The 24,988-nt window shown below is 44.9% G+C and overlaps 1 protein-coding gene across 1 annotated transcript in view; it reads right to left on the bottom strand.

Moving 5' to 3' along the window:
• The window catches only part of ABHD2 (abhydrolase domain containing 2, acylglycerol lipase), a 54,756-nt gene that overhangs the window by 4,680 nt on the left and 25,088 nt on the right, over window positions 1–24,988 (bottom strand). The window contains exons 5-7 of the mRNA XM_044283209.1: window positions 15,789–15,956; window positions 2,138–2,321; window positions 67–159 (exon numbers count right to left, since the gene is read on the bottom strand). Of these exons, the coding sequence (XP_044139144.1) occupies window positions 67–159; window positions 2,138–2,321; window positions 15,789–15,956 (445 nt within the window). The remainder of the gene's footprint in view (window positions 1–66; window positions 160–2,137; window positions 2,322–15,788; window positions 15,957–24,988) is intronic.

Here is a 24,988-nt window from a genome sequence, read left to right as displayed (position 1 = left end):
CTACTTACTGTATATGAGGTGACATGGTATTGCATTTACAAATGGTATCATTAATAATAGTCATACCTGTGAGACAAAATGATTTTCTTCATGTTGTCAGCCATGAGGAAGTTGTAAAACCTTCGGAACTGATCCCACTGCTGAAAGGTGTCCTGTATGCTGCAAAATCCCAAGGGTCACACATCAGGCATTGGCCAATTACAATACCAAAAGGAAAAACACTGATGGGAAACCAGGCAATGCAGGATGAGGAGGCCATTCTTCACAGAAGGCATACTTTGAGGTACACATTAGTCTAAAGTGGATCAAAGCAGATTTCAACCAAAAAGATCAGCCGATAAGTTAAATTTAACAACTAATTAAAGTGTTAAGTGTTAGGTGGCTGATGACTCGCCATCACCATCTGAAAAAAAGTCGTCAGCCTTTGAAATTTTTGTCCGATAGTCGGACGAAAGATCTTACTTTGAAAGAATGCTCCCAGAAAGATTGTTTGTCCATTGTCCCGTTTCTCTCAATATGTATGGACAGTTTGAACAAAGGGAACGGACTGAAATGGGCAGTGTAATAGGTCTGGTTAGCAATGGGGTCCTAGGTTCGAATCCAACCAAGGACAACACCTGCATGGAGTTAGTATGTCCGCCCCGTGTTTGGTGGGTATTCTCCGAGCACTCCAGTTTCCTCCCATACTACCATACTGATAGGGAACTTCACTGTGGGACAACGGGCGATGATATATCTGTAAAGAACTGCGGAATGCGTCAGTGCTATATACGTAAAACATAAAAGGTGTATGGCTGTGTGTGGGAAATGATCGTTCACCGGGTGTTTCTTGTCCAACTGCTGTTCAATCATCAACATGCCTCCATCTAATGTGCACGGCCACCTTTATACAGTAAATGTATCTGTTCTTCAGAAAATGACTGATATACTAGATTGTGATATGGCTCTGTGCCCTGCCACATGGAGACACACTACGCTCATCAATGAAGGAGCCCCGCTACACAAGATAAAGGACAGCTGATAAACATTAGTACTGCACTTTGTAAGTTCACATAGTAGAAAATCAGACCTCGTAGTTACAGGACTAAAATACATAGGCTGACAATCGACATATGAAATGTCTACCAAATCCTAGAGGGGACCACTAGAGGGAGCAGATGAGCCACCAGGATGAAGAACGGGTGCATCTCCTAGTTATAAACCTCATTCATACTGGCAGTCAAACATCAAAATACATGCAGAAATATGAAAAAGGGCAAGTATCTGGGAGCGCGGATTAAGTAAATAGATTATACAGAGTATAATTTTTATTTTATTTTTGTAAAGTAGAATGTAACTCATAATGACAAAAGTAAAACAAAAGCGGAAAGAATATGTACATACAAAAGAGAAATAGGGTTTACGCACACAACGTGTATTATGCAGTGCAGATTATCGGGTGGAAAATCTGCATTGTAATACAGTACCAGCTAAGTGGATGAGATTTTCAAAAACTGTATGTAATCTGCTCAGATGCTCCAGTCACACATCCGGCACTGGGAGTGCACTGCGTTTTCATGGGGATAGGTTCCCTTTAAACGTTTTTAAGTGACACAACATGATTTTTGCTGCAGTGTTCGGCGGTTCCAGTAGATTATCGGTTGACTCAATGAATTTATGGCTTTTGTCAATCTTAAAGGGGACCTGTCACCAGTTTTATGGTGTCCTAACTAAGGGCAACATAAATAAGTGACTGATTCTCTTAGCAAAATGCTGAGTCACTTTCTTTAATTGACCCAGTCAATCTGCCAACATCTTGTATTGAAAAGCTCCAGCAGATAATATAATAATGAGTCATGAATATTCATGAGCTCCTGACTCTCGCTGGGGAGAGCCACTGGGCAGGGGAGTGACTACAGCTCTGAATTAAAATATACGCTGGACTCAATGACATCACGCTGGCCTCAAATCAGCTCATTAGCATGCGGCATCTTTGTGTGTATATTATGAGGTAACCATCTGTCACACCAGTAAGTGAATACATCTAAGGTACTTTTTAGTAGTTAATGATTGTATATAATTAGTTAGATTATAATCAAATATCCACATTTCCCTTTAAACGTGAGCCACCAAGTGGTGAATATGGCACGTTACTTACCGGGATGCATTGTACCCCTGGCACACACTGACGCAACACAAGACGCGCTCCTGATTGGCTGCCGCTTCACCCAGGTATTTACAGACGATGTTCCCTCCGAGGCTAAATCCTACAACTATCAGTTTGCTCTGTGGAAAGGTCTTCCTGATGTAGCTCACCATGGCTCCAAATTCCCAAGTGCAGCCTGGAGTAAAAGGAGAAGAAGTTTTTCTAAGAATGCCAGACAGATCTATTCACGGTATCACGTGATCCATGGAATATAAGATAAGATCACCTACAGCACAAACCTAAATATGTGACATCAAATGAGGATTCCTACTTAAGGCACATTGAATGATGCAGAGAATAAGGACAATGGTGACCGGTGATTGCACGGCCACACAGTCAGATTTCTGCATGCAGTTTTGGAAGCCAATATCAGTAGTGGATGATAAAGAGAGTAACTATAAAAGAACAGATACAACTTCTCCTCGGTTTTTTAATACACTCCCGATTTTGACTTCTAAAACTGCCTCCGGAGACCTGAATGTGTGGCCGTACCCTAGGCCTGTGATGGCTAACCTCATGCACTCCAACTATGACTCTCAAGATGCCTCCTTGCTTGGCTGTTCTCAGAACTGCACAGATATGAATGGAGCATGCTGGGAGTCGTAGTTTCACCACAGCTGGAGCGCCGGAGGTCAGCCATCACTGCCCTAAACCAATGGAACACCAATATCAGTCTCACCCTATAAAGTCAGTCTCATGTGAAACATTAAAGGGTTTGTCCAAGATAATTAGAAATATCCAAAATAAAAACATCCCGTGACATCCCGGTACACAGAAAGTGACTGCTGCAGCCAATTGCTGTCCTCAGCGGTCAGTGATCTGCAGGTCTACAGCAAATCACCCCTGCAGCCAATCACTCTGACAGTGACATGCAGGTGTACAGCACGTGACTAATGCAGACAATCATGGTCCCCAGCGGCAGATGGGCCCAGTGGAGCCGAGAACTGCACTGGATTTTAGACCACCCCTTTAAATGACAATTTAATCAACATTTTTTGTCCACAGTACTTCAAGGTTAACCAATGTACAGAACCTTCCATGGAAAACACCTTTTCTGTCATCTACAAAGCAAAGACCAATATCTGCTCTATAAATTTGCTTTGCTGGCATGAACAGAGTACAATGATCATCCATGGGATCAATGCAATCACCATCACAATGGTATATGTAAAGTTCAACCCCTTTAAGCTGATCACACACATTAGGCTACTTTCTCACTAGCGTTTTTGGCGGCTCCGTCATGAATCTGCTTCCTTTACAATAATACAACCGCATGCATCAGTCATGAACAGATCCAGTTGTATTATGTCTTCTATAGCCATGACGGATCCGTCCCCATTGACTTAGATTATGTGCCAGGACGGATCCGTTTGGCTCCGCTTCTTCAGGCGAACAGCAAAACACGGCAGGCAGCGTCTTGGTGTCCACCTCCAGAGTGGAATGGTGACTGATCGGAGGCAAACTGATGCATTTTGAGCGGATCCTTTTCCGTTCAGAATGCATTAGGGCAAAACTGATCCGTTTTGGACCGCTTGTGAGAGCCCTGAACGGATCTCACAAACGGAAAGCGAAAACACTAGTGTGAAAGTGGACTTAGATCAATGTCGCTGGGAACTGCTGATCTAATATGCATGAGACATCCCTACAGTCTGGGGAAAGAAAGAAAGACTGGGGATGTGAGGTTTCATTTTTGTTCAGCACAAAGATAAGAAGCTGTCTGGCAGCAGCTGGTCTCCCAGGCCCCACAGAAATAAAACATGCGGAATGTGGATGCTTATAGGAGGGTAGCTGTTAGTTGAAGGAGATTTGTCACCAGCTCAGATGATGCTAAACTGCTTTCCAACTGTAGGCAGAGGAGAGCAGGACAAACATGCCTTTTGGTGAGCTTTTGTAATCAGGAGTAGTGTGAATACTAAGTTTTGTCGATTTTGTTACTGCAATTGCCCAGGAGGTGGAGCTTCACTGAGAAGTGCCCTTTGCTTACTGTATCGAGCTGTTTCACAGCCTCACCCCTCTGCTAAGTGAGCTGTAATGGTCTCCTGGTTGGATGCTATAGCTGTCAGTCACAGCAGAAAGGAGGGGCTGTGAAGCAGCTGATTGCAAAGAGCACATCAGTGAAGTCCCGCCTCCTGTCGGGAAGCTCTATGAAAATCTCCAATTAAATAAGCGTTTGACTGACAGCTAGCCTATGTGCACAGTCAACCATAGGAAGTGAAATGGTGACTGGTGACCTAATGAAGACCTGGTGACCTAATGAAGACAGTCTTCTAGCTCGTTGATGGAATGATTGTTCTCAGTGCTAGCATTCAGCTGATGTTAGATTTGGGACAAGCTCTATTACTAATGCTCTCCTAGTCCCAGGAAGAAGTCATTCCAGTTGAAAGTCTTCTCTGGGTAAGATGTGGGCTATTTGAGCTGCAGTATATATCTATTAGAAGTCAATGTATTAACAAAAGTTAAACCACTCTTAAATATATTTCTTCCGATTCAGCATTTCGGCCACGTATAGTGGGCAATGTAACAAAGCTCTGGAGCACATCTACATTTATGGATCCATTCACACTTCCGCAAAAATGCGGAACGGAATTGCAGACCCATTCATTTCTATGGGGCAGCATGATGTGCTGCCCGGATCCGGAATTGCGGATCCGCAATTCCATTCCCGAAAAAAATAGAACATGTCCTATTCTTGTCCGCAATTGCCGGCGATGTCCATGTTTTGCAGATCCACGGATCCGCAAAACACGCACGGACATGTGAATGGACCCCAATTCAACAAAAAGGAGTGTCACACCATAGGCTCCAGCACAATGTGACCTCCTGGCTCTTGGGACTTGTTTGTCCTTGCTGTAATACACATAAAGGTTCTTTAAACTCATGGATATTATTTTCTTCTGCCTGGAAGCCTCATGAATGTACAATTTGTAGTGCAGATGTTAATAACAGGAATTAAGGGTCAGTGACATGAACCAAATGCAAAAAGGCAAACATGTTTTCCTAGTCCCGGGTCACAGATTTCCCCTGGAAATAGCCTGCTCTAAATAAATAAAAGCAAGCATGACGGCCATCACTGGTACACCAAGCTGTAACATGAGATGTATGCATCACTACAAAAGGGACACTGGACCAGGGGGTGGAAATACACTGCTACCAAATGGAAAAGAATAAAAAAAAAAAAAGAACTTGCCAGCGATTCATGGAACCGATCAAATTGCATCTCACCTCATTTACGTGGTGCTTCTATAATGAAGATTAATAGATTGCAATCATAACTGAAATAATATAATATACAAGTGAGTAAAATATACCGTAAATGATGTTTTATTACAAGTGTTTCTGCTTCTGAAGAATCTGCTTAATTACAGTCAAACTGATGTAAAGTAGAACTGGCTTAGGGTACTTTCACATTAGTGAACGCCTCCGTTACAAATATTGCAACGCATGCATCTGTCATGAACTGATCCGGTTCTATGATATAGCCATGACGGATCAGTCATGAACACCATTGAAAGTCAATAGGGGACGGATCCGTTTTCTATTGTGTCAGAGAAAACTGATCTGTCTTGTTCCGCACCACATCGTGGACAGAAAAATGCTCCTTGCAGCGTTTTTCTGTCCCGCTGGGAGCGCAACCAAACTGAACGGAATGCATTCTGGTGACTCCGTTTCGTTCAGTTCAGTTTTGTCCCGGCGGCAGCAGGGAGCGCACGGCGTCATAGCAACCAATGACGCCATGCGCTCCTGCTCTCAGCAGGAATCCAGGCCGCGGTTCCACGGACTGCTCAAGGCCGTGAAAAACGGCCGTGTGCATTTGGCCTAAATCTGGAGTGAAACTCATTAGCATAGCTAACCACACCCACTTTTCCACCCATATTACAAAGTGAGTGGTGTAAAAATCCCAAAAGTCAAAAAAATGTGTGCGAGTGGTGCAAAAAAGTTGCAAAAGCACTATTTTGAGACTTTCTGAAGCCAGAATTCTGGAGTGAAGACATGATAAATCAGGGCTGATGATGGGGGTCCCTATAATACAGCAGAATGGGGGTCTCCAAGCTGCCTAGCAGAACAAGCGGCATTGCTTCTGTAGCCCCCGGAGCTGTGGATGCAGCATTGCTTATCCTGCTACTCTGTGTAGCTTCCATTTACTACAAGAGGTAAGAATCGAGGGCCAAAGTATTTTCTCAGGGGTAGAAAAGGTTTAAAGTAAGCTCCAGTGTAGATACAATGGGTATACAGAGAGCTGCTCCTAAACCTCCAGAGGAAATATGCTGAAAGCGGATTACCAGCACCAAAAAAACAACAGTGTTGGCATCATATGGGGTGAGCACAAATGCCAATCTTCAAGATCCTGGAAAGAACATTGGAGATTAGGATAAGTACAAACACATTTCTCTTAATTGCCTAGCTTGGGCGATGGCCGCATACCTCTCTAAGGACCACAAATATATCTACAAATAGAGGGACTAAATCCGAATGGCTTTCATGTCTTTTGTATAGGTTGTGTACGACTTCATAGCACTCCAGCGCATGGTGTAATGAACAGGAACAGGTAGAAGTGTGCGGAAGGTTTTAATCATAGACCAGATTTTATGGAATATAAGATGAACCCAAGTTTAGACAACAGAAAAGTCTTAAAAAAATAAATAAATAAATAACTATTTCAGACTTCGTTTAAGCCTTCTGTCTGGCATATCCTAGTCACGCGTATCCACAGCGTCCCTTCATCTGGCGGATGCTAAAAGAGTCGGACTGGGATACATTAGTATATCTTATTAACTGTCTAGGAGACTGCGCTTTCTTATACAATAGGCCACTGCTAAACCACATACCATGCAACACTCTGGCCAATGGGTGATGCACCCCACTGTTGGCTATGCAGCGGCACATCAGGACCTTCTGTCTGAGGCATCTGAGTGCACAGAGTCCGAGACCTTCTTAAAGGTCTTAGGTAGTGGAATTTAATGTAGTTCTAACGTCACTAGCTCCACAGATGGATAGAGCCTTAGGCCCCTTTTACACGAGCGAGTTTTCCGCGCGGGTGCAATGGGACCCTGCAGCTGAACTCCGCTGTGAGATTTTTACCTAAACTGTCCGTTTGTGCATGCGCAGATCAAACTCAGGAACGCCTCCTCACGTCATTAGCGATGCGACCGGAAGTTAGGAGGTAGGGAAATCTCAGGAAGTAGGGTAATGTGACGTTACACAGGCACCCCTGACTATCAGCTGTTTCAGGGAGCCGCTGCACTCAGGTGAGCAATGCAGCCTCCCGGCAGCTTTCCAAGGACAGCGCCATACAATCTATAGTGGCAGTGCTTGGTACTGCAGCTCAGCTGACTTGAATGTCACTGGCCTAGAAGGATGATCATGTGGCGCTCTTCTAACAGCTGATGTCACCCCCCACAGAACTAATACTGATTACCTATCCAGAAGATAAGTCATCAATATATTTTCCTGATAACCACTTTAATATTTGATTCCCTGGTGGTTTCCTCAGCTCCCCTAGATCTAGCCATTCACCATGTTCTATGCCAATTGCATTTAGCTCCCCTTCCCCTCCCCAGAAAGGTGTGTGCTGCTTTAAACTTCCACACAGATCTCTCTATGATCAGGCAGAACACTTTCAAGACACGCCCTGGTGCTGCTGTGTCTGTCTGAGAATGATGGAGAGTCATAGAATTGCTTATTACTATTAAGGTACCCTCTATCCGAGCAGAAATTATACAGGGGCATCTCAAAAAAGGTCAATAGTTTTGTGCCGGGCAATGCAAAGCCTGCAGCACAATGGCAGTCTAGTGATGACCCTGGGGGGGTGGCTCACACTACACTGGGGACCCTTCTGGTTCAGCATCTCTTCAGCTCTGTGTAAATGCTAGTGATTCCTTTTCTTATTCATCTGCCATTACGCCAGCTGTTTACTGCACAGAAGTATGAAGTGACCTTCTTTGATGTACTAATAGGACTTAGGTCTCTCTGATAATGTTCCCAAGTTAAGCGGACATCGATATTAGACAAGTTGCTGTCAGACGGCCAAAGTACACTGTCCTGGGACATCTCCTGACTGCTTAACGTCATACAGATAGCAAGTGAAATAGTGTTGTCCTTGCAGAAAAGGCATTATGGGGGTCATTTATCAAATTGGTGTAAAGTAGATTCCTCCTTTAATTTTTCACAGCTCCTTTGGAAAACGAAATGAGTGGAATCTGAGTGGTTGCTATGGGCAACTGAGCCAGTTCTACTTTACACCAGTTTGATAAACGACCCCCTATATGTTCAAAAGATGTGCATATTACTACAAGTTCTGCCGGAGAAATTGGAAGGCGCCTTCAAATGAGTGGGCAATAAATTGAAAAATAGTGAAATCGAGAGAAAGTGATCAAGTATCAAGTAGTGTGAAAGCATGGAACGGTGGAACCGATCGCTCCGTTTGTTGATCTAGTGATAGATTATGTAGACACAAGTGTAAACAGGCATTGATTACAGCACAGACGGTCCCAACAGTCTGCCTGACAACGATCCATTATACGCATGTAAAGGGTTGTCAAACGAACCGTAGCGACTCGAATAACAACTCTATCGTCGCTTGATTGAATCAGCGTTTCTGGTGCTGCAAACCGCGGTCCGCAATGCATGGACAACGTCTGTGTGCACGCTGGTTGCAGATGCGGACCCACTGACTTGAATGGGTCCACAATCCGCAAGAGATAGTCCGCACTGCAAAAGAGGTGAAGAGGCACTGCCTGAAATCTCACGGAAGTGCTCCGTAGTGCTTCCAATCCATGCCTCTGCTCCGTATCTTGAGGATTGCAGACCCATTCAAGTCAATTGCGGTCCGCAATACAGGCACGGGGCACACATGCTTGTGTGCGAGAGCCCTTACACTTGGATTTTGGCTGCGGATCCACACAAGGATTAGCCCCACTATCACTCTTAATATTTCTGTGCAAATTAGGCCCATCCATATCCATTTTGCGCTCTGCAAACCACGGATCCAAAAATACAGATACCGGCCGTGTGCATTCTGCAATTTTCACTTACCCATCAGGACAAGAATAGGATATGTTCTAAAATTTGTCCTATAATATAATGGCTGCACAGATGCTGACAGCACACAGATTACATAAACCCATAGAAATGAATCGGTCTGCACGCCATCCGCAACTAAGACATTTTCTGAAGCATCTGAAGCTGGTTGTGGAATTCACGTGTGAGAGATGCAGACTGTTCTCAGAATACCCACCAAAATCAGACATCTGTGAACAGGGTCTTACAAGACAGATGTATTTGTTTCATAAATCTCAAGGATTCTTGTTCCTGAAAACCTTGATAAATAATTTATCACTAAAATGTAAAGACTCTGTTTTCAAATGTGGTTCTGTTTCAGGGAATGCAGAAAGGCAACTGACACGGACTCCATAATGCATCATATTGGGCCATCTTATGATCAAGTGTTTCTATTTATGAGTGTGCATGAATAATGAGTGAAGTGGTAAAAATGACATGGCCACTTAACATGAATGCCCGCTGGCAATGTTCCCATGTAGGCTGGCATAAGGTAATCGCCATTGCAGTACAAAACTTAAACAACAGATCTGGCATGTTGCAAACCTTTTTCATCCTGCAATTCCCTCTATATTATTATTCAAGGTCAACCCATTTTCTTGTAAGTCAATTAGACTTTATTTCAACGTATGAGGGGTTCCCTAGTGACCCGGATGCTGCTATGTGCTCGGACATTGAATCAGACTGGCCAGACACATGGAATAAATCGCCACATTAAGCCAATCGTGCCAAACACCAGCAGTTTCAGCTCACCAGGGGTGAAACCTTCCAACATGGCAGATCATGTTTTCAGCAGATAAGTAGTCTGCCATCGCCATCATGAATACACATTTACGTAAAATGATGGCCAACCACACATCTTAGCCAAATTTTACCTTATGTGTATGGGCAGCTTAAGTCTCAGCATCTCAGAACTTAAAGGGATTGTCCCACAAAAATTAATACTTTTGTAATTGAATGTAATTAAATATTTAGTATAGCCCAAGCTATTCACTGAAATCTTCTTGTATAGCGCCTCCTGCTGTTTGCCCCTATTTTTTATTTTTATTCTCTGACCAGCTGAGGGCTCTTTCACACTTGCGTTCTTTTCTTCTGGCATAGAGTTCCGTCGTCGGGGCTCTATGCCGGAAGAATCCTGATCAGGATTATCCCAATGCATTCTGAATGGAGAGAAATCCGTTCAGGATGCATCAGGATGTCTTCAGTTCAGGACCGGAACGTTTTTGGGCCGGAGAAAATACCGCAGCATGCTGCGCTTTTTGCTCCGGCCAAAAATCCTGAACACTTGCCGCAAGGCCGGATCCGGAATTAATGCCATTGAAAGGCATTGATCTGGATCCGGCCTTAAGCTAAACGTAGTTTCGGCGCATTGCCAGATCCGACATTTAGCTTTTTCTGAATGGTTACCATGGCTGCCGGGACGCTAAAGTCCTGGCAGCCATGGTAAAGTGTAGCGGGGAGCGGGGGAGCAGTATACTTACCGTCCGTGCGGCTCCCGGGGCGCTCCAGAGTGACATCAGGGCGCCCCACGTGCATGGATGACGTGATCGCATGGAAACGTCATCCATGCACATGGGGCGCTCTGACGTCATTCTGGAGCGCCCCGGGAGCCGCACGGATGGTAAGTATACTGCTCCCCCGCTCCCCACTACTACTATGGCAACCAGAACTTTAATAGCGTCCTGGCTGCCATAGTAACACTGAACGCATTTTGAAGACGGATCCGTCTTCAAATGCTTTCAGTTCACTTACGTTTTTCCGCATCCGGCGTGTAATTCCGGCAAGTGGAGTACACGCCGGATCCGGACAACGCAAGTGTGAAAGAGGCCTAACCGAGGTTGTCATACATGCTTAGTTCCATCCTCCAACTTCCACCAGCCGCAGAAAAAAGGACACACTCCTGAGAGAGTGCACACCGCCTGAGCTGCAATTGTGGCAATAAGTGATCAGATCTCTGGATCCATGTGTGTGCGGAACAGGGCGGTTCCACATTTTTTTTATTTATTTTTTTAACCCCTTAGGGACCCATGACGTACCGGTACGGCATGTTTCCCGAGTCCTTAAGGACCCATGACGTACCGGTACGTCATGAGTTTAAATTGAGATTGTGGCGCCCCAGGGGTTAATCCGCACAGGATGCCGGCTGAAATCATTCAGCCGGCATCCTGTCACAACGCCTGGGGGGGTCATATGACCCCCCCGTATCGGCGATCGCAGCAAACCGCAGGTCAATTCAGACCTGCGGTTTGTTGCTATTTCTGCTGTTTCTGATCGCCGCGGTCCCTGACCGCGGCGATCAGAAACTTTAGTGTGGCTCAAATATATAGTGATCACCCCCCCTGCACCCCTGCATGATTTTAGCCTGGTGGGAGGTGCAGGGGGGGGTGTTGCGGGCGGTGTGGGCGGTGCGGGAGGCGGGATCGCGATCCCCCGCCCGCCTCCCGCCGAATAATCGTTGGCTTCTAGTGGGTATACCAGGGTGCCAGCACATTGCTGGCACCCTGGTATAAACGGCTGACATCTGTGAATGGATGTCAGCCGTTTAACCCTTTCCATACAGCGGTCCGTACGGACCGCTGTATGGAAAGAGTTAACAGTAAGATGCGGCTCCCTCCCTCTCCCATCGGGGGGCTGCTGTGCCTTTGCAGCCCCCCGATGGGAGAGGGAGAGAGCCCCCAGACAGCCCCCCGAAGCCCCAGTCCTTACCCTTCCCCGAAGTTGTGGCAGACGGGGAAGGTTCCCATGGCAACAGGACGCCTGCTCAGGCGTCCTGCTGTCCATGGTGCTGAACAGATCTGTGCTGAAAGCATAGATCTGTTCAGTGTAAGTAAAATACAGTACAGAACCCTATATAGGTTCTGTACTGTATTATGCAGACACCAGACCCACTGGATCTTCAAGAACCAAGTGGGTCTGGGTCAAAAAAAAAGTAAGAAAAAGTGCAAAAAAAGTGAAAATCAAAAAACACATTTATCACTAATTAGAAATGAAAAAAATAAAATTCCCTACACATGTTTGGTATCGCCGCGTCCGTAACGACCTGATCTATAAAACGGTCATGTTACTTTCCCCGCACGGTGAACGCCATAAAAATAAAAAAATAAAAACTATGAGAAAATTTAAATTTTGCCCACCTTACTTCCCAAAAAAGGTAATAAAAGTGATCAAAAAAGTCGCATGTACGCCAAAATAGTGCCAATCAAACCGGCATCTCATCCCGCAAAAAAAATAAGACCCTACCCAAGATTATCGCCCAAAAACTGAAAAAACTATGGCTCTTAGACTATGGAAACACTAAAACATAATTTTTTTTGTTTCAAAAATTAAATCATTGTGTAAAACTTACATAAATTAAAAAAAGTATACATATTGGGTATCGCCGTGTCCGTATCGACCGGCTCTATAAAAATATCACATGAGTTAACCCCTCAGGTGACCACCGTAAAAAAATAAAAATAAAAACGGTTTAAAAAAAGCAATTTTTTGTCATCTTACGTCACAAAAAGTGCAATAGCAAGCGATCAAAAAGTCATATGCACCCCAAAATAGTGCCAATAAAACAGCCATCTCAGCCCGCAAAAAATGAGACCCTACATAAGATAATCGCCCAAAAACTGAAAAAACTATGGCTCTTAGACTATGGAGAAACTAAAACTTTTTTTGTTTTAACAATGAAATCATTGTGTAAAACTTACATAAATAAAAAAAAGTATACATATTAGGTATCGCCGCGTCCGTGACAACCTGCTCTATAAAATTACCACATGATCTAACCTTTCAGATGAATGTTGTAAATAACAAAAAAAAAAAAAAAACGGTGCCAAAAAAGCTATTTCTTGTTACCTTGCCGCACAAAAAGTGTAATATAGAGCAACCAAAAATCATATGTACCCTAAACTAGTACCAAGAAAACTGCCACCTTATCCCGTAGTTTCTAAAATGGGGTCACTTTTTTGGAGTTTCTACTCTAGGGGTGCATCAGGGGGGCTTCAAATGGGACATGGTGTAAAAAAACCAGTCCAGCAAAATCTGCCTTCCAAAAACCGTATGGCATTCCTTTCCTTCTGCGCCCTGCCATGTGCCCGTACAGCAGTTTACGACCACATATGGGGTGTTTCTGTAAACTACAGAATTAGGGCCATAAATAATGAGTTTTGTTTGGCTGTTAACCCTTGCTTTGTTACTTGAAAAAATATATTAAAATGGAAAATCTGCCAAAAAAGTGAAATTTTGAAATTGTATCTCTATTTTCTATTATATCTTGTGCAACACCTAAAGGGTTAACAACGTTTTTAAAATCAGTTTTGAATACCTTGAGGGGTGTAGTTTCTTAGATGAGGTCACTTTTAGGGAGTTTCTACTCTAGGGGTGCATCAGGGGGCTTCAAATGGGACATGGTGTCAAAAAACCAGTCCAGCAAAATCTGCCTTCCAAAAACCGTATGGCATTCCTTTCCTTCTGCGCCCTGCCGTGTGCCCGTACAGCAGTTTACGACCACATATGGGGTGTTTCTGTAAACTACAGAATTAGGGCCATAAATAATGAGTTTTGTTTGGCTGTTAACCCTTGCTTTGTTACTTGAAAAAAATATATAAAAATGGAAAATCTGCCAAAAAAGTGAAATTTTGAAATTGTATCTCTATTTTCCATTATATCTTGTGCAACACCTAAAGGGTTAACAAAGTTTTTAAAATCAGTTTTGAATACCTTGAGGGGTGTAGTTTCTTAGATGAGGTCACTTTTAGGGAGTTTCTACTCTAGGGGTGCATCAGGGGGCTTCAAATGGGACATGGTGTCAAAAAACCAGTCCAGCAAAATCTGCCTTCCAAAAACCATACGGCGCACCTTTCACTCTATGCCCCGCTGTGTGGCCGTACAGTAGTTTACGGCCACATATGGGGTGTTTCTGTAAACGGCAGAGTCAGGGCAATAAAGATACAGTCTTGTTTGGCTGTTAATCCTTGCTTTGTTAGTGGAAAAAAATGGGTTAAAATGGAAAATTAGGCAAAAAAATGAAATTCTCAAATTTCATCCCCATTTGCCAATAACTCTTGTGCAACACCTAAAGGGTTAACAAAGTTTGTAAAATCAGTTTTGAATACCTTGAGGGGTGTAGTTTATAGAATGGGGTCATTTTTGGGTGGTTTCTATTATGTAAGCCTCGCAAAGTGACTTCAGAGCTGTAGTGGTCCCTAAAAATTGGGTTTTTGTAAATTTCTGAAAAATTTCTATATTTGCTTCTAAAGTTCTAAACCTTGTAACATCCCCAAAAAATAAAATATCATTCCCAAAATAATTCCAACCTGAAGTAGACATATGGGGAATGTAAAGTCATCACAATTTTTGGGGGTATTACTATGTATTACAGAAGTAGAGAAACTGAAACTTTGAAATTTGCAAATTTTTCCAAATTTTTTGTAAATTAGGTATTTTTTTATGCAAAAAAAAAAAATTTTTTGACTTCATTTTACCAGTGTCATGAAGTACAATATGTGACGAAAAAACAATCTCAGAATGGCCTGGATAAGTCAAAGTGTTTTAAAGTTATGAGCACTTAAAGGGACACTGGTCAGATTTGCAAAAAATGGCCAAGTCCTTAAGGTGAAATAGGGCTGAGTCCTTAAGGGGTTAAACAGTACTATATGATGTTAGATTTTCAATTTTAATGGCATAAGCCCTTTAAGGAAAAGAAAATGCTTATAGTCTAGGCACCACTCATCTCACAGAACTAGCCTCTGCAACCAGATTACATGAACTACACATATATATATATATATATATATATATTTTTTTTTTTTTTAAAGGGGTTTTCTTTTCTTTTTTTCTACTGATGAACTATCAGGCCTTCTCTCTGCTTTCCCTAGGCCAGTGATGTCACGTTTCTGTATCACGCGGCCTAGGAGCAGCTCAGTCCCCATTGAAGTGAATGGAGCTGAGCTGTGATACCAAGCATATCTGTTATACAATGTATAGCAGGGAGAAGGCCACGCCGCTCACAGGAGCACCGGGGAGGGGTCGGCCCCCCACCAATCAAAAATACTGAGGACCTATCCTAGGTCAGTAGAAAAAAAAAAAAAAATGAAATCCTGGAAAACCCTTTTAAACCTAGAATACACGACAGAAAATTAAACGCTGGGCTACTTGAAATGAAAGATTTAGAGGGTCATTTACTAAGCCGAAATGTGCCTAAATTAGGCGTATTTCAGGCGCAGATGGCAGTTCGTTGCGCCGCTATCTGCGTCTTCGCCCCGTTCATGCCAGTTCTAAAATTGTGGGTGGGGAAACGAACAGGCTGACATGCCCGTCTCATTCACCATTTTCTATGCCTGTTAGGCGAAGAAAAAAAGGTCTAAAATGTAAGACCGCTCAGAAGCGGTCTTACATTTTGAACTGGCGCTGGATACGCAGAAGTTATGGAGAGGCCAGCGCCTCTTCATAACTTTAGCAGATCCTTCACCAGCTATGGGATTTATTAAAACCTGCGTCTAAAACGGATCAGACATGAAAGAGATAACAGATAGACACTAGACAGTGAAAAGGTACATACCATAAGTGAACATGCGTGGAGACGTTAACTCAATGTTTGGCAAAGCTCCAAGGTGATTCAGCACGGCACATCTATAGCCATTTTTCTGGGCGTAGTCCACAAAAGTCCGAATATACTGCTTTTCGCTGTGATTGGCTATCCCCGGGCATATGACCATGGTAACAATCTCTGTTTAGGAATAAAGAAAATAATCTTTTGTGGCATATGTTAGGTACACAACTTTCAGCTATAGCAGGCCCCATGTGGATAACCCCTGCTCACTGTAGGGGCAGATTCTGCAACCTCCAGTTATTAGCGATTACACTGGGAGAAACCGGCTGCAGCCACAAGTGCAGTATTAAGTCACTCTGCCCTAACGAATGCACAACTTTTTCTTAATTATGGTCACTTTAATAGGGGTTATACGGGATTTTCATATGGGTGGCCTATCCTCAGTATAGGTCATCAACATAAGGTCTGTGGGGGTCCGACTCTTAGTAACCCTAAAATCATCTGTTTGAGGAAGTTCGGCCTTCTTACAGCTTACCAGGCACAGCACCGTACACTGTATTTGCCGCTGAAGGAGCTTACATCACGATATGCGGTCCATCTTTTTTTAATTTATTTTCTTATTTAAGGCTAGAGGGAGACATGCTAGCTTCTCAAGTGTGTACCTCTACGCACATGAAAGAAACAGCAGGGAACACCATATTATTGGCAACTTCATGCCATCTGTCACATGTTATTCATAATGTACCCAAAGGGGAACTAGTAAGAGCCAGACGCAACTGCTCCAGCATGGAAGCTTTCATGCAGGAATCAGAACAAATTAGCAGCAGATTACACCCGAGACCTTATGCTGCACAGTGTGCACAGGGTGCTAAGAAATGGGCTTGCTCCCTAGACAGGAAATCCTTAGTATTCCCCGATAAGTTTTGTTTAAAACACAAGAAAGCCATAGCGGTCAGACCTAAACGCAAGCAGGTTACCTTTACTACAAGATATAGTGTAGAATATCAAGAGATTTGTAAAATAGTAAAGCGCCATTTGCCTTAGGGGTGGGAGATATAGGTGATATGCAATATAAATTTGTGCCACAATATGAATTTTGTGCATATCGCCGGACCACGATATGACCACAGAGCGGTATTGAATGATCGCGCTCTCGGCGCACACCATGTTCTCCTGAGCCGGCACAGTGGAGAAGGAAGGAGTCCCTCCCTCCCCACTGTGCGCGGCTGCTGCTGGCCACCAAAAAGAACAGAGTAGGAGGAGGAGGGGAGGGACTGTGGCCACAATGAATGCCTGAATACCAACGTAGCGTTCATGTGCCGGCCATATCCCGGCCCCTATGGCTGCACACTGCGATCCGCCACAATTAACCCCTCAATTGAGGGGTTAATCGCGCAGATCACAGCGTCCCGTCAGAGGTCGGGTGCCGGGAATGTTCTTCAGTCTCTGCATTGGTGGCAGTGGGCAGTTCCGATCGATCGGTTACCATGGCAGACAGGACACTACTGAAGTCCTGGCTGCCATGGTATGTTAGTGAGCAGCATTATACTCACGTGCGCCGTGGCCGCCGATCGCTCCTTCTTCTGTCTGTGCGGTGCATTGCTAATGCTTATAGCATTAGCAATGCGCCGCACAGACCTATGAGAAGGAGCGCCCGGCGCCATGGCGCGAGTATAATGCTGCTCACTAACATACCATGGCAGCCAGGACTTCAGTAGTGTCCTGTCTGCCATGGTAACCGATCGGAGCCCCAGCATTACACTGCTGGGACTCCTATTGGAACTGCCCACTGCCACCAATTATGGGGGGGGGGGGGGGGGGAGGAGGGGGACCCTGTGGCCACTGCCACCAATGATTAATACTGGGGAGGGAGGGGGGGGGGGGGTTTGAGTTACCAGAGGGGGCTGATAAGAGGGAGAGGCTGGGGGGCACATGCCAATATAGAAAACAATATATAATCACATGCTTAAAATTATATCGCAATATAGATTTTAGGCCATATCGCCCACCCCTAGTACCCTCTATAGCGGTGTTCGAGCAGAGAGGATTGCCTGCACTGGTATCCTTAACAACTAGTGATGGGCAAACCAATTCTCCCATCTCCATTAGATGCTGCCCCTTGTCTGAAGTTACAGGAACACACGGCATTAAGTGTCGGGACAATCACTGCTGGCGGAAGGCAAAAACCTTCAGCTAAACCAGGCTGCAGTCGTAACTTCATATTCGGTTAAAGCTGAGTAGAAAGGGAGAATATGACTGGGAGAAACCAAGAGGAAAAAAAAAAAAAAAAAAAAAAAAAAATGATAATGCACCTCAGGTGCTCCAGCTATGGGAAAGCCAACTGCATCTTTATACATAGCCAGATGGAATTGCGTTATCGGTAATTGTCCAAGAAAGGTCTATAACCATAATCCCAAACAGAAATAATTTAGATAGGGGCGCAGAGCAGCGAGAGGGGACACCTTCCCTCCTGGTACTGTCAGCAGAATAGAGACAACTTTCATGGCGCCTTCATTCCTTGTATAGAGGGTAGGGGCTGATATGGGAGCAGGGTCCATCACTCAGCTTTGCTCATTCTGTTGTCATGTGGTGGCACGTGTATAAAGCAGAGTTTTTATTTATTCAGAAGACTTGAAAAGACAAAAACATCTTGGAAATATATGTATAACAATTGAAAATACTGAGGACCAATCAGATCCAGGCATGTGTGGTGATGGGCACACCAATGACATCACAGAAGCTACTAAGAACCAATCAGATTCAAGTATGTGTGATCATTTAACAATGAGGTGAGGACCAATGAAATTACAGAATCTTGCGAGGACCAATCAGATTGCGGCAGGTGTGATGTCACAGAAGATAGTGACATCACCGAGTTCTGAGACTTGGAAAACCACTGCCTGACATTACCTTGGTCAGAATATCTCTGGATATAGAGAGAGACAGATAGGCTTGTGTTTTTGCTCAGCAAATCCTTGCTTTCGCTTAGCGAATATTTGACTTTGCGCCATGGAGATCCGGGGTTTGGCATTCTTGCCTTTCCTCTGGGTCATATGGACGCTATCGGGCCTCTGTGCCCTGATTGCCTTGACTGTCATCCCAGGCCATGTAAAATATCCTTACATCAGGTAAGAGGGGACGGGGCGGGATTCCTCTGTAGTATCGTTACTGTTATTATGGTATTATCAGTTCATTCCTGGAATGTTATGATTTTTGTTAGTAGATTATTAATAAGTGCCATCTCTTAATTGTTAGCACAGAAAACATCACATTGGGGGGACTTTATCAAGACTGAGATTTCATGCACTGGACGGTGTCTGGACATTAGATCATATTATTATGGAGGATGATTACAATGGAAGGAAATAAAGTCTCCTCTGCTATTAGAAGACATGACACAATTCTCTGGTTTGCGTCCAAATAACTCCCAATATTTTGCTTTCTTTCTCAGTGACACGGGAGCAATATTCCCCGAATCGGTGGTCTTTACAGTGGTCTTCATAATATCTGCCATTCTAGGTAAGTGGATTTAGAGAGATAACATCATGAGGAGATCAGCGGCTCCAGCGCTCAGGGATGACGTTATCTCCCTAATCACTATTCACTGCTGAGCGCCCGCCATCACTGGAGATTATAATCATCACTGAGTCCTGGAGGTTATCCCATGTATTGTCCATTTCAGGAGCTGGCAACGCTTCCATCATGTACCGGTTCATGATCATCCGGTCTGAACAATCAGAGAGGCGACATATCATCTGCCAGAGAATCCTCTATGCCTTTGCATGGATTGGCTGCATTGAGACCGTTGTGACCGCCATAGTTTCGGTAAGTTTATATACAGAGGTCTCAGGACTAGTAATACAGAGGGGACATCGCTTGAAGTCAAGAGATGTGTATAAATACAATGACGCGCCCTGGTGACTATTCTTATGTATTACTGCCCCTGTATAATTACACCACCTGTATTCTCAGATCTTCATGACGTCCATATTGATGACCTTTATTCCTCTGCTTTTTTTTTTAGATGAGGATCAGTCCTACAGTCCACAGGATCGCCGCAGGACCGGCATTTTTCTTGTGTGCCATTAACAACCTAGGTCAAGCTGTATGCCTGTACAAGAAATCCTTCAGCAGTCGCCGCCTATGCCACATTAGAATGGCATTAACCTTGGTGACCATTGTGGCCCTGCTGACCTGTATCCTCTTATAGCTGACTGGTATAGTGCCATGTTGTTTGCTGGATACACTGGACATAACACACTTACCAACACTGCTGTGGGTAAATTTGGGACATTCAAGTGACTCCCATATACTGGTAGGATATACCTAAGCCATCTATTTGAGACCTGGGACAACCTGAATTTGCCATCATAGTGTCCGAAAATTCAAGACAATTCTGGTCTATGGCATCTAGGAGAATATCAGCTCCCTCTGACTAGCGTTGTTGCGATACCAATTTTTTTTGATTCAGTTTCAATACAATAAAAAAGCATTGCGATACTCGATACCATGCGAAAAAATAAACAAAAAGCCACGTGCATTCCGCATTTAAAAAAATGGCGAATCGCACGTTTTTATTTTTTCTTCTGTTCCGGCGTTCACCGCATAGATTTTTTTAAAATATATTTTAATAGTTTAGACTTTTCTGACGTGGCAATATGTAATATGTTTAATTATTGTTTATACATTTTATATGTGAAATTGGTAAAGGGGGCGATTCATACTTAATATTTTGGTCGGGTTTTTTTTTTTTTCTCTTTACACTTTTTAGTTAAATAACTATTTCCCCCCTTAGGGGCCAGAAACTGGGATTTTTTTTCATCCCTTGTCCTATTCACCCTGATAGATCTCTATTAGGGTGAATAGAACCTCACACTGTCCCTGCTGCTCTGTGCACACAGCATCAGGGATGTTACCATGGCAGCCAGGGCTTCAGTAGCGTCCTGGCTGCCATGGTAACCGATCGGAGCCCCAGGCTTACACTACTGGGGCTCCGATCAGAAGCTGCCACTGCACCACCAATGAGGAGGAGGGGAGAGGACCCCGATTTTAATACTGGGGGGTGGGGGGAGGGCGCACTGCGCCACCAATGCCAAGTACCCTTAATACAGGAGGCGGGTACTAGCAGATCAGCTGCAGTTAACCCCTCAGGTGCAGCTGATCGCAGCTCCCCGTCAGGGGCAGGGTGCCGGCAATGCGATTCTGCTGCCGGCATCCCCCTCCTGTATTATGTGTTAAATACTTCTTTATGAGTCCAGACTAAGTATTAGACTGCATAGAGCAGCGCCCAGAGATGTCCCAGCACTTACCATTATTCCTGGGCGCCGCTCCGTTCGCCCGCAGTGCCCCCATTACGGTCTCCTCTCCTGCTCCATATGCCAATTACTATCGGAGCAATGGGGAGGAGACATCAGCTTCTCTAGTGGGCGTTCCTTCTCCCTGCGCTGCGATTGGACAGCGCTACAGCCAGGGAGAAGGAACGCCCACTAGAGAAGCTGATGTCTCCTCCCCATTACTACAGCATATGGATCAGGAGAGGAGACTAATGGGGGCACTGCGGGCGAACCAGGAATAATAGTAAGTGCTGGGACATCTCTGGGTGCCGCTCTGTGTAGAAAAAGTCCTATCATTGGTGGCGCAGTGAGCCCGCCCCTCCTGCGCCACTCTATCCTTTCACTGGTGGCAGCAGCAGCACATGGTGAGGGAGACACTGCTTCCTTCTCCCCTGTGCTGTTGAGGGAACATGAGCACGCTGAGTGAAGCGCGCTCATGTTGTGTGATACTAGACTGCGCAGCCCAGTATCGAAAAAATGGAAATCAATACCGGGACAAAACTATCGATTGGGTATCGAAATTTCGATACCCACAACAACCCTACCTCTGACTCCTTTGTAGGACAGATGAGACATGACAGTATAGGACACATTATAGTAATAGAATTCTGTTACTTGTCCTTAACACATCTTTACAGTTTCTGTGTGTATGACCATTGGCTTCTTCCAGCTATGTACTGGCCGATGTGAACAGGTGAGTTCATATCACTTTTCACCATCTTCTGTAACCCATGTCCTGTGTGACATTAATATAGAAGCTCTTGGGGGACATGTCATGCTCCCATCTCACTCCATACCATAGCTGCTGGTGAGCCAGGCACTAATCCTCCATTCTGTCCCTCTGTCTTCTGCAGATCTACACCAGGACAGGCATGGTGGTCGAGTGGACTGGATTTGTTGGCCTTATAATATACCAACTAATGAACTATACAGATTTCCAGGTGAGTAGATGCAGTGTGAAGGTCTAATGTGCTCCAGAAACATTTCAGAGAAGTAATATATTATATAGAGCCGTTTATGATTAATGGTCTTTCTCCATTTATTCTCAGCGTTTGTCTTTAACATTGTCCAGAGAAGGTGTCTCCATTGGCCTGAGAGAAAAGACCCAGGACCCTGAAAATCCCCAATAAGATTCAAGGGGTGGAGCGCCAAGACAACTGAAACCATCATGACATTGCTGGACAATGATCTTCTGTATCAAGAGGCAGATTCCAGGCTTGGTCTCTGTCCTCAATACTGGATGTGACATTTTACCGGACTTTCCTAATACTGGATTTGACAATTACCGGATTTTCTGGATTCAACATCTAGCAGACTTTCCGAATACTGGATGTGACAAATTACCCGGACTTTCCTAAGCTACCTCATCTCAAATGATGGTTTTACCCCCTTGCCCAGGGGAAGGGCAGTCCTTCAGCCATGGTTCCCTGGAGGTTTCCTCCACTAGGGGGTTTTTCCTCTCCTGAGTGTTGAAGGATGAGTTGGGGGTTCACCATCATCAGGGCCATTTCAAAACCACTGGCCTGTTAATAAATAAGTCCATAAATGAGGTAGCTAACATTGTGTCTGAGCCTCTTGGTTGTAGGGAATGTAACTAATAAAGACCGGGGAACTTCATGGTCACAAAACCCAAGCTCTAGAAGGGACCAGAGGAAGGTGGTAATGGCAGGGCTGGAATTTCCCATAGACACATGTCTATAGTAGTTAGCATTTTATGGGCATTATAAAAAGTGATTCACTAAAGGCGGCATTCTGCTTAGAACAATTTCCCCCCCATCTGTCAGGAGAACAATGAATGCACAGGTCGAGCATGCACACCTCTGCTCCATTCACTCAGATGCCAGGGAAAACTGTGCTGCTCTGCATCTCTGGATGTCCCAAAGACAATAAATGGAACAATGGTGCATATCAACCAGTTCTCCTTTCAAACTGGGGATATGGGCTGCCCTGTTCTTGTGACTGGTTGTGGTCCCAGAGGTCAGACCCCCAATGATCTGTTTTGCCCTTTGGAGTGAACAGGAGAAACAAACTGGTGGAGATCTAGACCAAACTATTCCTCGGCGCTGTGCACAGAACTTATCACGGACCATGGTAAAGTTCCTAAGGGAGGCTCACAATCCACGTTCTCTCAGGCACAGATACTAGAAACAATTTTGTGCCTATCGGCTATATATCGCCGACCCCGATATGACCACGGAGCGGTAGTGAATGATCGTGCTCTCGGCCAGCACCATGTTCCCTCCCTCCCCACTGTGCGCGGCTGCCGCTGGCCACCAATAAGAACACAGTAGGAAGAGGAGGGGAGGGACTGTGGCCACTGCGTCACCAATGAATGCCTGAATACCAACGTAGCGTTCATGTGCCGGCCATGTCCCGGCCCCTATGACTGCACGCTGCGATCCGCCACAATTAACCCCTCAGTTGAGGGGTTAATCGTGCGGATCACAGCATCCTGTCAGAGGTCGGGTGCTGGGAATGTTCTTCAGTCTCTGCACTGGTGGCAGTGGGCAGTTCCGATCATAGTCCCAGCAGTTTAATGCTGGGGCTCCGATTGGTTACCATAGCAGCCAGGAGTCACGCTACTGAAGTCCTGGCTGCCATGGTATGTTAGTGAGCAGCATCATACTCACGTGCGCCGTGGCCACCGAACGCTCCTTCTTCTGTCTGTGCGGCGCATTGCTAATGCTTATAGCATTAGCAATGCGCCACACAGACTATGAGAAGAAGGAGCGCCGTTATGGGGGGAATCTGTGGGGGACGCTGTTATGGGGGGGGGGGGGATCTGTGGGGGACGCCGTTATGGGATGGGGGGGGGGGGGAATCTGTGGGGGACACTTATGGGGGACTTGTGGATGGCACTGTTATAGGGGATGTGTGCTATGACACATAGTTCCATGAGGGGGGCCAGCATAAGACACACATATAGCGTCTTATGCTGGTCCCCCTCATTGCCCTATGTTTCCTAAACTGCAATAAACATAACTGGCTTTGTGTGTGAAGTATTTTACTACTGTGTGAAACAAGCTCTCTCCTATTGATAAAATGGCCAGCCTCTGTAGTCTGTATCTGTACTCACTGTCACAGTACTATGAATGCACTGCAGCGAGGTGGCCGGCCGGCGCGTGACTGACGTCACTTAGTAACGCTCCTCCCACCTCGCTGCCGTTCGCTGCAGTGCATTCATCGTAATAGTGAGTACAGAGGCTGGCTATTTTATGAATAGGAGTCAGAGAGAGCTTGTTTCACACAGTAGTAAAATACTTTACACAAAAAGCCAGTTATGTGCGCGGGGCCCTTCATATTATAATCGCGGCATTTTCGGATCGGCCAAATCGCATATCCCATTTGGCGATTATCGCGATTCGATTATTTTTTCGATATATCGTGCAGCCCTAGTCCCTAACACTAAATATACTGCCTCACTCTGGACTTACTTAAGCCTACAATATTCAGGGTAGTGTAGGAACCAGCTACAAATGTACTCTGCTCAGAAGTCCCAGGTAGATGGGCGTGTTCAGTCTAAAAGAGGTGCTACCCTCCATATACTTCTGAGCAAAGTACGTTTGTAGCTGGTTCCTACACTGCCCTGAATATTGTAGGCACTGACAGGCCCAATTATCATATTTAGATATATAACAGTACAGGTCTTCTAAAGTGTATTAAAATCATACAAGTATCCCCCCTGTCCACCCTATAAATACAGTAAACTGAAGTTTTATAACCTGGTAGAAGCGTCTTCATTCTGCCCAAGGGGCGTTGTTTCATCTCCACTTGCGCCCAGCCAGCCTCGCCCCAACTGCCTTTTTGAAGCGCCGCCCAGCTCATCAATATTCACTTCGCTGGGCGGCTACTACTGTCCCCGACTGCACAAGATCC

This window comes from Bufo gargarizans, chromosome 2, assembly GCF_014858855.1.
Source record: "Bufo gargarizans isolate SCDJY-AF-19 chromosome 2, ASM1485885v1, whole genome shotgun sequence".
NCBI classification, from domain to species: domain Eukaryota; kingdom Metazoa; phylum Chordata; class Amphibia; order Anura; family Bufonidae; genus Bufo; species Bufo gargarizans.
Note: the sequence above shows the minus strand (reverse complement) of the source record. Positions and strands in the feature narration are given on the sequence as shown.